Genomic DNA, 12,883 nt, shown 5'->3' with positions numbered 1-12,883 from the left:
TTAATGATGACTTGAAAATAGCTGAAAGACTGAACTCATTTTCTAAATCTGTCCTTAACAAGAAAAATGAAGAAAAGAAATGTGGACAAATGGGAAGTAATGGAGCCTTTGTGAAGAAAAAAAGCTATTGATAAAAATCAAGTCAGAGAATGTTTGGAAAGTATGAACACATCTTAAAATCAGCAAGGCCGTGATGCATGCAACCCGGGGCATTGTGCGAGGCAAGAGGCCAAAGTATTTACTGAACTGTAAACTGAGTTTTGAACAAACTAAAGATGCAAGATGATAGGAAAACCTTCAAAAATGTGGTACACAGCCATCTAAAATGTAAGAATGAGGCCAGAAACTCTTGGGGGTTGCCAGACCACAAAGTAGTGGAGATAAGACCTAGCTTTGTGATCTCTTAAAGGACCAAATGCTCCAAGCTCAGAAAAAAAAAAACCAGACTGTATGAAGCAAATTGGGTGGATTCCTCTATCTCCCTCCCACCCCAAGAGAGTGACCGAAAAATAGACAAGTCAAGGCAATCTTGGTTTATTGACTACATGCTATATGTTTAATTTAAAAGAAGTATTTTGGTGTAGTGGATAGTGCTGGACTTGGAATCAGGAAAACCTGGGTTTAAATACTGCTTTTTGCTTCGAAGTAACATGTTCTCAGGAGCAGTTAGGTGGTGCTGAGCGCTGGGCCTGGAGTCAGGAAGACCTGAGTTCAAATCCAGCCTCAGACACTTACTAGCTGTATGACCCTGGACAAGTCACTTAACCACTATTTGCCTCAGTTCTTCATCTGTAAAATGGGGACACACTGGAGAAGGAAATGACAAATCACTCCAATATCTTTGCCAAGAAAACCCCATGGACTTTTGTCCATGGGATCACATAGAGTCGAACAAGCCTAAATAGCAACAAACATGTCCTATGATTGGCTTGATTCAAAATAAGAAAACTCCACATGTGGGGGGAGCTTATGAGGAACAGTTTTCAGTGAATGCTGACCCACAAAGTGCCTTGCTCTCTGAAGACTCAAGTACAGTCTCAGTCCCAGTTACCAAGCTCATTTACAAAGCTGTATGCTCAGAGTTTCACCTAGGGACTAATGGTGGAATATGTGGGGAAGTTATAGAGCACAGAGTGACCCAGGCAGGCACCAGGCTCAGAAGGTTCTCAGGGTTTTCAGAGTCATAAGAGAAGAAGACTTCAGGGACTGTGTTGACATCAGTGTGCTGCTTTTACTCCATGCTGTCTAATTGTGGAACACCAGCCTATTTATATTTGCACTTTGCTTATACTGACGATGCCTTTTACAGGGTATTTATGTTTCTCAGGGCTCAGTAAATAAAATCTAACCCATCCCCCATCTTTTAAAACAAGACTTAATGTGTTTCTTTTCCCTCCACATTGCTGCCAGCACTCCTCCTCCTTCCACCCCTCCCCAAAGAATGTATGTCATTAACTCTGAGGAACAGTTTCAGTGAGACCCCAGGGAGAATGGGTTCAGAGTAATGCCCTGGACTTGGCATTTGTAGAACTGGACCCCTAAATAACTGTGTTTATGTTACTCTATCTCTCTAGGCCTCAGTTTCTTTCTCTGTAAAATGAGAGAGACTATTGATCAAGATCTGAACCAAGTGCAGAAATTCTGTTTTCTGTATGGAGCACCTTAAGTGCTAAAGAGCCTCTAAAATTCTATAATTCTATGACGTAGAAGGAACAAGGAGAAGGTGAGAAAAAGTTTAACACTATTATATTGGATGCATGGACAAAAGTCCACGGGGTTTTCTTGGCAAAGATATTGGAGTGATTTGTCATTTCCTTCTCCAGTGTGTCCCCATTTTATAGATGAGGAACTGAGGCAAATAGTGGTTAAGTGACTTGTCCAAGGGCATACATCTCCTGAGTGCCTGGAGAGATGAAGGAAGGAAGGAAGAGAACAGGAAAATGAGAGGGCTGTGCGGGTGTTGGCTGCTCAATCACTTTAAGACCTCGAGAGACATCTGGGTGGGGTTCAGAGGAAAAGACACAAAGTGTAGGGGCACAACAAAATAATATCTAGACTACGCCTACATCCTCCAGATTTCTGTCCTTGCAAATTCTTTAAAAAAGAAATCATTTATTTACCTTTAGTTGGTAATAAATAAATACTGTCATGATATTGACCCAATTCATTTTCAGTAAATGTCAACTGTGGCAGTCAGCCAGTGTCCTGGTGAGACTGTGACAATTCACTCCTTTAGGGCTTTGTGGCAGGGAATCCTTGAAAGTCTGGGATGGTTAGCACAGTCAAAATAATTAGCACAGTCAAGGTCAGGGAAGAGACCTGAACCTATGAGACATTCATCAACATCCTCCTCATCATCATCATATTTCCAAGATGCATGAGTTTTTTGGTACTGATGAAGGCAGCAACTTTCATAGGCCTTGGGAGAGTCTTCTTGTATTTGGCCATGAGTTGCTGTGGCCAAAAGATTCAACAACATGAAGCCAACCAGGTGATGAGCCCTTCTACACTTCACTAGGCTGAAACTAAGATGACAAATACACTCTCCATTGCCAGGCCCATACTCTAATCCCTTCCAGCTTGGTAGAATCTAACAGATCTTGGCACGAGCTTCAAGAATTCAGTTACCTCCACATCATGTTGAGGCATCAGAGTAGAATTTTAGCCTAATAATAATTTCTACCTCTATACACTTCTATAAAGCACTTTGCATATATTTGAACCTCGTAATTATGTGAAATAAATTGTATGTAAACCCATTTTACAGATGAAGAAATTGAGGTTCAAGGTAGTAATATGACTTGGCAAAGTCAATCTCAGGCAACTAATAAATGGCAGAGCTGGGACTAAGACTTAGATCTTCTGACTCTAGGTCCAGTGATCTTTCCCACTATAATACTTCTCACTTGACCTCATACCTCCAAACAGGTAAGCTTTAAGGTCTCCTGAATGAAGATTGGGTATAGAGAACTGGAAGAAACACACACACATATGGTGAATGGAATGAATCCCAGAAAGATGAATTACTTGGGTTGCCACATGGAAATTGAACACAGGTCCAATCCTATTGCAATGAACTCTAAGAGACTTTCTGAATTCTTTACTGACACTGAAATTTCATGTTCTGTATGCTGAAACAACTGAGCCATCACACAGAATTTTGGGGGAAAAGATTTTGCTTATAATAGTAGTTGTGGAAATTTATGTGGGTGGTAGGTAAATATCCAGAAATCTTTCCTAACAGAGTCATCAAAAGATGGCACAACTCCCAAGGAAAATGGCAGAAGGTCAATTCAGAAATACATTTGGACAAGACCAATTCGGTAAATTTTCTCTCTAGGACCTAAAGAGAACCCACGGGACCTCCTAGAGTTTGGCTCTTTTTGACTCCTTTCTGTGTGGCATTACTTCCTAGGACCTGAGAGACATCACCTCAGTGGCAAAAATTAATATTCCATCTTGAAGGTGGAAAGCCTAAGGCACTCAAAAATAGAGTGAAACCCTAATGAAGAATTTTGTTATTCAGTTGCTTCAGTAATGTCCAACTCTTTGTGACCCCATTTGGGGTTTTCTTGGCAAAAATACTGTAGTGGTTGGCCATTTCCTTCTCTAGTTCATCTTACAGATGGGAATCTGAGGTAAACAGGGTGAAGTGACTTGCCCAGGGTCACACAACTAGGAAGTGTCTGAGGCCAGATTTGAACTCAAAAAGATGAGTCTTCCTGACTCCAGGCCTGGTGCTCTATCTACTGTACCACTTAGCTCCTCCTTAATAAAAAGAAGCAGCAGCCTGTAGGAGAAAGCATCAGACAAGGAGCCAAGATATCCGGGTTTTCAATCCTGGATCTATTATTAAACAGTTTGGCGACCTTGGACAAATCATTTCACTTCACTAGGCCTCAGTTTTCTCTTCTATAAAATGAAGGGGGGTGATCTCTAAGTCCTTCAGTTTCCTGGGAATAACACTTAGCAGTCATGGCTGACAGAATAACACCTTTGTTAACATCTTTGAGGCTAACCATCATGCTTTGCTATTTCTTTAGCTTCATGCACTGACTCTAGAGGGGCAGCTAGGTGGCACAGTGGATAGAGTGCCAGGCCTGGAGTCAGGAATACTCATCTTTCTGAGTTCAATTCTGGCCTCAGACACCTACTAGCTGTGTGACCCTGGGCAAGTCACTTCACCTTCTTTGCCTCAGTTTCCTCAACTATAAAATGAGCTGAAGAAGGAAATGGCAAACGACTTTAATATCTTCACCAAGAAAACCCTAAATGGGGTCACAAAGAATCAGACATGACTGGAAAACAGCTGAACTGACTCCAGAGTCATGGGCAAACATATATAACCTTAAGAAACAGGCAGTTTGGGAGTGGGGGAGGTCTTGAGCCAATCACAAGCTTTAAGCAACTGAGCATTTCTAAACTGATCAATGATTTCACTCCTCAGTTCTTATCCTGTGTAGGGGAAGGGGAAAAAGGCCTCAAAGCCATTACCCTTAAAAAAAAAAAGGCGAAGTCAAGGATCTTGCAATTAGTGTTGGAGTAAGTGATCGTCTTGTGATTGCTCAGCTGGGGACTGAAGACTTGTAAATGCATTTAGAGGACAGAAATAGAAGATGTTGTGAGAGTGAGAGCAGAGCCCTGGCCTCATTGCCAGGAGAAAATGTCTTGGAGCTACCAGGAAAGCCACTCTATCGAGGCTTAGAATATGTTTTGTTCTGCTGGTTTTGGTGGTTGTTTTTTCTTTTTTTTTAAATGAAGTCGGTTAATAAATAAAAAGCCAGTAGTGGAAGATTATAGATACATGGACTTCTTGTCATCTTGCCCTCTCTTCTGCCCATCCTAAGTCCTTCTTAGAGCTCTGCCACAAGCCCCACCTTCCCTGACTTGCCTGAGGTCATCCAACTAATTCATCACAGAACTAAAACTCCTGAAATCCTGATATTTAGTCCAATGGACTAGAACTGCTTTCTTCTACAGTATGCTTTATCAGTGACCCACTAACATCTAGGCCTATTATTTTACCCATGTTGGAGAGGTATACCATCTACTGAGATGGCCACTTTTTCTTTAACTAACAGCCTTAGAGTCAAGTCAAGTCAATAAGCATTTAGTAAGCACCTACTATATGCCAGGCTCTGTGCTAAGTTCTGGGGATGTTGCTGTCATTCATCCTTCAATCTCAGAGGACCAATGACATCAAGGGGGTGGTGTCTTGACTCAAACGTGAATTGGATTTAAGTAAGGCAGAGTAGTCAGCCTCACTCTCTCCTCCAGTCATCAACGTCCAGTGGCAAGACAAAAGTCTGATGATTCAGGAGGCAGTGGATGACCTTGGCCTTTCTAAATTAAGGTCTTTCCCAGGCCTCAAAGGAAAATAAAAATAGCCCTTGCCTTCAAGGAGTTTAGAAACTAATGGCAGAGTCATCATGCAAACAACAATAAGCAAATAAGATATACATAGCATAACATAGAGGTAATCTCAGGGGGAAGGCATTAGAGTTAAAGGAGGACTGGGAACAGCTTCTGGCAGCAGGTGAGATTTTAACTGAGGCTTAAAGGAAACCAGGGAAGCCAACAGGAAAGATGAGAAAGGAGAGAATTCCAGGCATGGGGGACAGACAGTGAAAATGCACAGATCCAGGAGATAAATGCCTTGTGAAAGTAATACCAAGGGAGTGGACGCTACTTGATAGAGTATGTGGAGGGAAATAAGGTCTAAGAATATGGGAAAGGCAGGCAGTAGCCAGATTATGAAGGACTTTATAAGTCAGACAGCAGGTTTTATATTTAATCCTAGCAGCAACAGGGAATCATTGGGATTTATTGCATAGGTGACTGACATGATTAGACTTGCACTTTAGGAAGATTGCTTTGATAACTGAATGAAGCATGGAGAGAAATGGGAAAAGCTGGGAGATCAACAACAGTATAGGTGGAAGGTGAGGAGGACCTGTACCACGGTGGTTGCAGCATCAGAGGAGAGAAATGTCTGATGCACCAAGAAGTCAAGCAATTTGCCTATACTCACACAGCTAGCATGCGTCAAAGGCAGGGCTTGATTCGTGTCTCCCTGCCTACAAAATCAGATTTTTCTGCACTGGGCCATGCTACCTCTCATGTTGTCCTTATATAAAGATGATGCCACTGGCCTAACTTCAGTAGTCTAGTAACACTAAGGTTTGTTTTTTTGTTTCTTTGTTTTTCTAGTAACAAAGATAGATTTGCACTTTTCCCACAAGACCTCACATTAAGATTGCTTCCTGAGGTTCACTTTTCGAAAACTGTGATTCCCCCCACAAAGTGATTAAGTACCCACCCTGCAGATAGATAATGCAGCTGGGCAGAATCATGCTTAGTACTTTGATCTGTACCAACAGTCACAGACCCTTCTACAGTCCTACAAGCTCCTAGCTTGAGAGCCCTTGCCACCTGTCAAAGCTGGACAACCTTCAAGTTTGAATTAAGATGTCACCTCCTCCATGAAACCTTCCTAGATCCCCTCCCCACTCCAGTTGCCAGTGCATTGTCCCTTCTCAATTATCCCTGCATCCTACAGCTCCCTCTTATCATTCTACTCTCCCCTCTTCCTCCAAAACGTTTGCTTGAGCCTTTCCCTCTAAGGTTACCTTTCATCCACTCTGCACGTATCTTGTTTGTGTCTATTTATTTACAGGCTGTCTTCCTCACTAGGATGTGATATTCTTAAGAGCAGGGATTATTTTTGCCTTTCTTTGTAACCCTAGTGCTTAGCACAATGCCTGGCACATAGCTAAATACTTACTGATTTATTGATGCTCCTTGAAGGTAGGGACTGTTTTGTTTCTATATCTATATCCTCACCACTTAGCAAACAGAGGAGTAGGTGTTTAATAAGTACGTGTTGGATTCCACTGAATTGTTAAATCTATCCATATTACAGCTTATGGCCATAGAACAGAGAAGCACTAATTGATCCACATGAATACTGAACTTACAACTTTAGAATCAATAGCAGCAAGCTCTAATTAGCCATAGACATTTCTTACCGCCATGGCCTGGAGATTCCTATAGAATTTGGTGCCTATCCTTCTATTGTTCATCACCCTGGATCATCCCTAAAGAGAAGCTTCATATTCCTCTTCTTGATGTCTCTCCCACTAATAGAGAGCTAGTTCCAAATGAAATGGCTTTAGGCATACCTATTTCCCATCTTGGTGAGCAGCCCTACCACTATTCCCATGATCATAGGAATATGACCTGATTCTTGGGGTTTTCTAGACTCCCAGAATTGCAGAGATGAAAGGAATAACGCAAAAAGGCATTGAGCACTTCACCCTGGGCCTTCTAAGGGCATGAAAGTTCCATCCACAAGGGCAGCTTCCTCTTCCTAGTACATACACCTGTATTAGAGAAGGGAAAATCCCTCTATAAATTCCTGACCCCACTAGGATGTGACAGGAGAAAATTCAACCCATCAGGAAAAAGAAAACAATTGGAGCATCTGAAATGAGGGAGACTCTTAGGTGCAAGCAAATCTTTCCTCCTCCCTACCCTCATGACCCCCAGCCAGCCACCAGGATGCAAAGAGCATCAGGAAGAAGTACCCTGCTAACTGATTTTATGCAAATGACCGGCCTAAGGTTTGGAAGACAGGCTAAATTGGACAAACCTAAAATGGAAGTCTGGGACTCCCAAACACCGACAAATAAAGAGCCTGGGCAATAGGGACAGAGTGATTTTGTTTTTCTAAAGAGAGGAAGAACAGCTCAGAGCAAGATAAGCAGGTAACCCACTAGACCTAGTCCAAGGGGCCTGAGGAGTCTTCAGAGCAAGGGGCATCCCCTTTTTATCCACAGATTGCTTCCTCTCCTAAGATCTCTATCTACTACACAAGAACCCTCACTCCAGGATGCTGTGCCCTCCGATCTCACCTGACTGCCTGGGTAAAACTCAAAATTCTATGGCCAGCGAAACAGTCTAGAAGTCACATATAGCTAAGAAGTTACCAGCTTCCCTAATCCCCAGCCTCTGAGGTCAGGAATCTACCCACTCCTTGTTATAGAACCAGGCCATATCCTATCTCAACAGAAGTCACAGACTCCCCAAAATGTTATCCACCTCTTGGATTTATGGGCTTTGCCTGTCCTGTGGTAGAATTCCTTCTTCCTATCAGGAATCCTTCCAATGGGTACTCCAGATGGCAAGTAAGGCAGAACAACTTTCTCCCCCACTCCTCCTCCTGAGCTCAACAGGAATGAAGGGTGGGGCCAGGTGGAATTGTCACTAATTCTCTTATCCCTGGCTCTCATCCTCAACCCTCCCTACATTCCCCCAATCTCCACCTCCAGGAAATGTCACACTCCCCACCGAGTTCCATTTCTGGCTAGCAGAAGTCTGGGCTTAGGTCCAATGAATGGCAAAGAGCTCACCAGGCCCACGGAGTCCAAGCACTGCCAACTGTTGGTGAGACTTTTCCACAAATCAGCCACAGAAATACAAGAAAACAGTGGGGGACAGGTCATAAGAAGCTTTTAGTAAAAAAAAAATATATATATATATATATATAATGTATACATATATATGTGTGTGTGTGTGTGTGTGTGTGTAACCATGACCCAAAATCTCCCCATGTGCCCCTCAAAAATGCTTTGGAATCTGTGTATCAATCAATCAGTGAACAAACATTTATTAAGGGCTTACTGTGTGCCAGATACTGTACGAAAGCTTTAGGGAAACAAAGAAAGGCAAAAATAGTCCCTTCTCTCAAGGAGATCACAATCTAATGGTTAGGCTAGAAACCTAGTATCTGGCTCTGTGTGTGTGGGCAGGTGGGGAAAGTAGGGAGACTTTTTCTAGGGGCAGGATTCTAGCATACAACACATATACCTACAAAGCTTCAAGACAGTAATTATCAATCAGCAGATAAAATCACTAACCAGAAAAGAATTTCTAATTATTCAAATCCCTATAAACTCTCTGTTTCTCCTTTCATAGCCCAAGATTATATTCAGCAACTACTTGCTGAAGATTAAAGAGGTTTTCGCCCTCTGGTAGGTTATTGGAAGATCCCCGCTCCCAGCAAGCAGGTGACAAGGTGATGAGATGAGATGAGACATAGGAAAAAGTTAAAGGCACTCGATGGCACAGTGAATAGAGGATCTGATTTGGAATCAGGAAAACCTGAATTCCAATTCTGCCTCAGACACTTGCTAGCTATGTAACCATAGGCAATTCAACAAACCTTTCTCAGTTTACAAAATGATAATAATAAATGATAATAGTACCTACCTTATAAGGTTTTTGAGGATGAAATCAAATCAAATAATATATGTAAAGCACTTTGAAAACTTTGTTAGCTATTATTATGATGATCTGCTCCAAAAAGAGGCATGTGTCCCATAATCCTAAGCCTCAGTCATCTTTCTGCCTTTCTTTTTCTCTTTACAAGAGGGGAATGTAAGAACTTCCTCCTGCTCTTCAGGATCCAATTCAATGTTATGAGCCGAGGTCCTAGGGCCCCAGCTCTTTACCATTTAACCAAGCCCAAGGGATGGGGACCAAGGCCACAGTTCAATATTTCCCAGCCTTCTGTGAGCTGCCCCTAGCCCACCTCTCTCCATAGTTAATTACTTGGAAATTATGCGGCCCAGCTGGTCACCTTGTGCCTGGAACTAGCTAAAGTAAGAACCTTCAAAAGAACCCCGCCTTCATAAGGTCTAGAGAGGCAAAGGTTAAATGCCCCAGCCACAGAGAAGGGGAGAGGGGCAGGGTTTCCACAGGGGACTACAAGGCTAATGAGTGCAGAGACAGACTCAAAAACCTCCCTGCAGTGGAGGTAAAGGAGGCTAATGAGGAGATTAAGTATGTTTTCCTCAGAATATAAGGTTCATTTACCTAACATCCTCCTCCTCCCTTTCATATTTTTATCCAACTTTTATCAATCATATAAATGCCCTTTTTGAAACCAAGCAATTTCCTATTGCCTATCACATTAAAAGGCACTGTGGGATAGAGTAGAGAAAGATGTCACTGGAGTCAGGGAGACATGGGTCCAAGTGTCACCTCTGACACATACAAACAATATGCCTCCCTCGTCATCCCACCCCCAAAGGTCATCTATCCTTTCAGAGCTCTCTCTAATCAACCCTCTCTGACTAGAAATTGCAGAGAAATGTGCCAGTCAGTATTGGTAGAGTTTCCTCACCTGGGAGTTCTCTATGCCAAGGAAACCATAGATCCCTACCAAGAGTCAGAATGGTATATAGTTTGAAGGACATTGGATTTGAAGTAAGAAAACAATTCAAATCCTCACACTACTTGCTGTTTGTGTGATCCTGGACTCAGACCTTGGAATATTTAAGACACACAAGGTCTCAGTATTCTGAGAGAGGTGGGATAAATGATCCCAAAGCTTTCCACCTGCTTTATATCTATGATCCTAAATCCAAACTTCTTTGCTTGGCTGTCAAGGCCTACTGCAATCTGACTCCATCTTAACTATCTCTTGTTTACCACTATTCTTCAATAAGCACCCTCTACTACAAATGTATCGATATCTTCCCTATCCCCTTGGACCCCTAACGCTAGTTTCTACCTCCATGTTATACTGGAATATTTGAGGACTCATTGATTAGTCCTTATCTAGTTGGATTAGAAAAGTATAGATGGTGCCAAAATTTTTTTACCAAAAAAAAAATGCTATGTCTACTGACTCAAACATATAATATTAAATTATGCATATATACAGTCTATAGATGAGCATATTTTTTTCATTTTATGTCAAGATGCACAAAAAATTTCTTTGAGTCTCTGCTCCTTTCTTCCCCAAAGCTCAGCCCCTAGAAGGTCTCAACCCGGAAAAAAACAAAACCCAATCGATGGGTTTTACCTAGATAAGCTCAGATTCAAGGAAGCTCCCATGCTATTATTACCTCTTAGTCCTGGAGCCCCTGTGACATAGATCAAGAACAGTTGTACTCACATGTAGCGTAAGTGAGGATTCTTGGCAAATGCCCTAGGCTGGATGTTCCGAAGTCCTGAGTTCTTGATAGTCCTGGGGAAAAATTAAAAGGAGGTCAAGAGAGGTCAAAGAGAAACAAAAAATCTGAGATACAGCTAACGTTGGGTTAATGGGAAGGAGGGATTATAAGCTCCTTTCCTGCATGGACTGAGTCATATTCATTTCTTTATTCCCCACATGTCTATGATAGTGACAAGCTTATAATAGGCATTCAATAAATATTTGATGAATAAATGAATTCAGCTAGAATAGATAATCAGTCTAAAAGAATTTATTAAGGGAAATAAGAAGAATAAGAGGGAGCTGTGCTCCCTCACCCAAAAGGAAGTGATAGAAATTAAACTGGATATGGATAGGGACTTCACCCAGAAGGTAGAAAACAAGGACTCCATGGAAGAAGCGAGACATAGGTTGAGTTATTAAATGGCCTAACTCAGTTCTGCTGGTTGCTGTGTTCCTGTCCAGTATGCTCCCTTTCTCTAAACATCTCATTATCAAGTCTCTTCCTGGGCACCACTCCCACTCGCCAATTGTAAATGTCTTTCAAAGTCCCTAAAGGTCCTCCCCTTCTACCCAGAAGAGAGAGAGAGAAAGAACACTGGGAGATATGGGATAACTCATAGGCAACAGGCAGGCAAGTAGACATCAGGAAACTAGTTGCCACAGTTGATAGAGTACTAGACCTAAAGGTGAGACCTGACTTCAAATCCTACCTCAGACACTAACTAGATGTGATACCATGGGCAAATCATTTAACGACTTTCTACCTCAGTTCCCTTATCCATAAAATGTGGATAACAATAATAATACCCACCCACCCCAGAGTTGCTAGAAGGATGAAATGAGATAATATTTGTAAAGTGCTTTGCAAACCTTAAAGTGCTGGTTATTATTATATTATTACTATTTTTATCACAGTATAATGGATAAAGCATTGGTCATGAAGTCAGGAAATCAGAGATCTGGTCCTGACTGTGCTTTATTAGTTTTATAACCTTGAGCAAATCCCATATACTCTCTGGGCCTTGGGTTTCTCCTCTTAAATATTAGGGGATTTGACCTGTTGATCTCCAAAATCCCTTCTAGCTCTAAGAATCTCTAACTAGAAGGTATATATTCAAGAGAACAAGAATCCCCACACCACTTCTTAGCAAGCATTTCTCAGTCTTGGAAGACAGGAAAGCTCCCCTCCCCTTAAACCCCAACAAGGGGACCAAGGAAGACCTCAGTACAAACCCGTTTATACTCACAGCTTTTGAAGTCCAGTATAGAGTTCCATGTCCACTGCATTGAGTGTATGCAAGCTCCGCCAGTTCTCTATGTGTCTGTGGGGAGGAATGAAAGGTAAGAGCTTAGTTCAGCTCAGGAAAGTATTCACTTTCAAAGAGTAAGCCATCTTCCTCCTCCACCCAACCTTGAGTCCTTATCTAGCCTTTCCTGGAGACTTAAAGTCTTTTTTGGTTGTTGAAGTAGTTCCTGTCCATGTTGGGTTGTGTTTAGGATATAACAATAAATAAATTTCACAAGATAGCTTTGGTAGTAAGTATTATGGTAGCTAAAACCAGGATTATGGGTGAAACAGAGACAAAGGAATAAAGCCGTGCTATTGGCTTGATAACACACAGTCTCTGAGTCCAGCAACTGATAGTACCTTTTTTGGGTCCCCTCAACTGTCTCACTCCCAAAACTCAAAAAGACTAATGGAGTCATTTGGTGAGGTGGACACCAGATGTAGTAGGAACCAAAGAAAAACCTATTATTTCATTTGGGAACCATCCAACATTAAAAACAAAATCATCATTAAAAACATACTTTACATGTAACATTGAACCAAAGAACCTAAAACAAGAAAGGTCCCTCTTTCCCTATCCAGAGTAACTA

General features: G+C 41.8%; 1 protein-coding gene across 3 annotated transcripts in view; it reads right to left on the bottom strand.

Moving 5' to 3' along the window:
- The window catches only part of NTRK3 (neurotrophic receptor tyrosine kinase 3), a 449,021-nt gene that overhangs the window by 358,530 nt on the left and 77,608 nt on the right, over positions 1 to 12,883 (bottom strand). For all 3 annotated transcript variants that reach the window (XM_027852115.1, XM_027852116.1, XM_027852117.1), the window contains exons 2-3: positions 12,253 to 12,327; positions 10,964 to 11,035 (exon numbers count right to left, since the gene is read on the bottom strand). In XM_027852115.1, coding sequence (XP_027707916.1) covers positions 10,964 to 11,035; positions 12,253 to 12,327 — 147 coding nt within the window. The remainder of the gene's footprint in view (positions 1 to 10,963; positions 11,036 to 12,252; positions 12,328 to 12,883) is intronic.

This window comes from Vombatus ursinus, unplaced genomic scaffold (assembly GCF_900497805.2).
Source record: "Vombatus ursinus unplaced genomic scaffold, bare-nosed wombat genome assembly UNPS02009205.1, whole genome shotgun sequence".
Taxonomy (NCBI): Eukaryota; Metazoa; Chordata; class Mammalia; order Diprotodontia; family Vombatidae; genus Vombatus; species Vombatus ursinus.
Note: the sequence above shows the minus strand (reverse complement) of the source record. Positions and strands in the feature narration are given on the sequence as shown.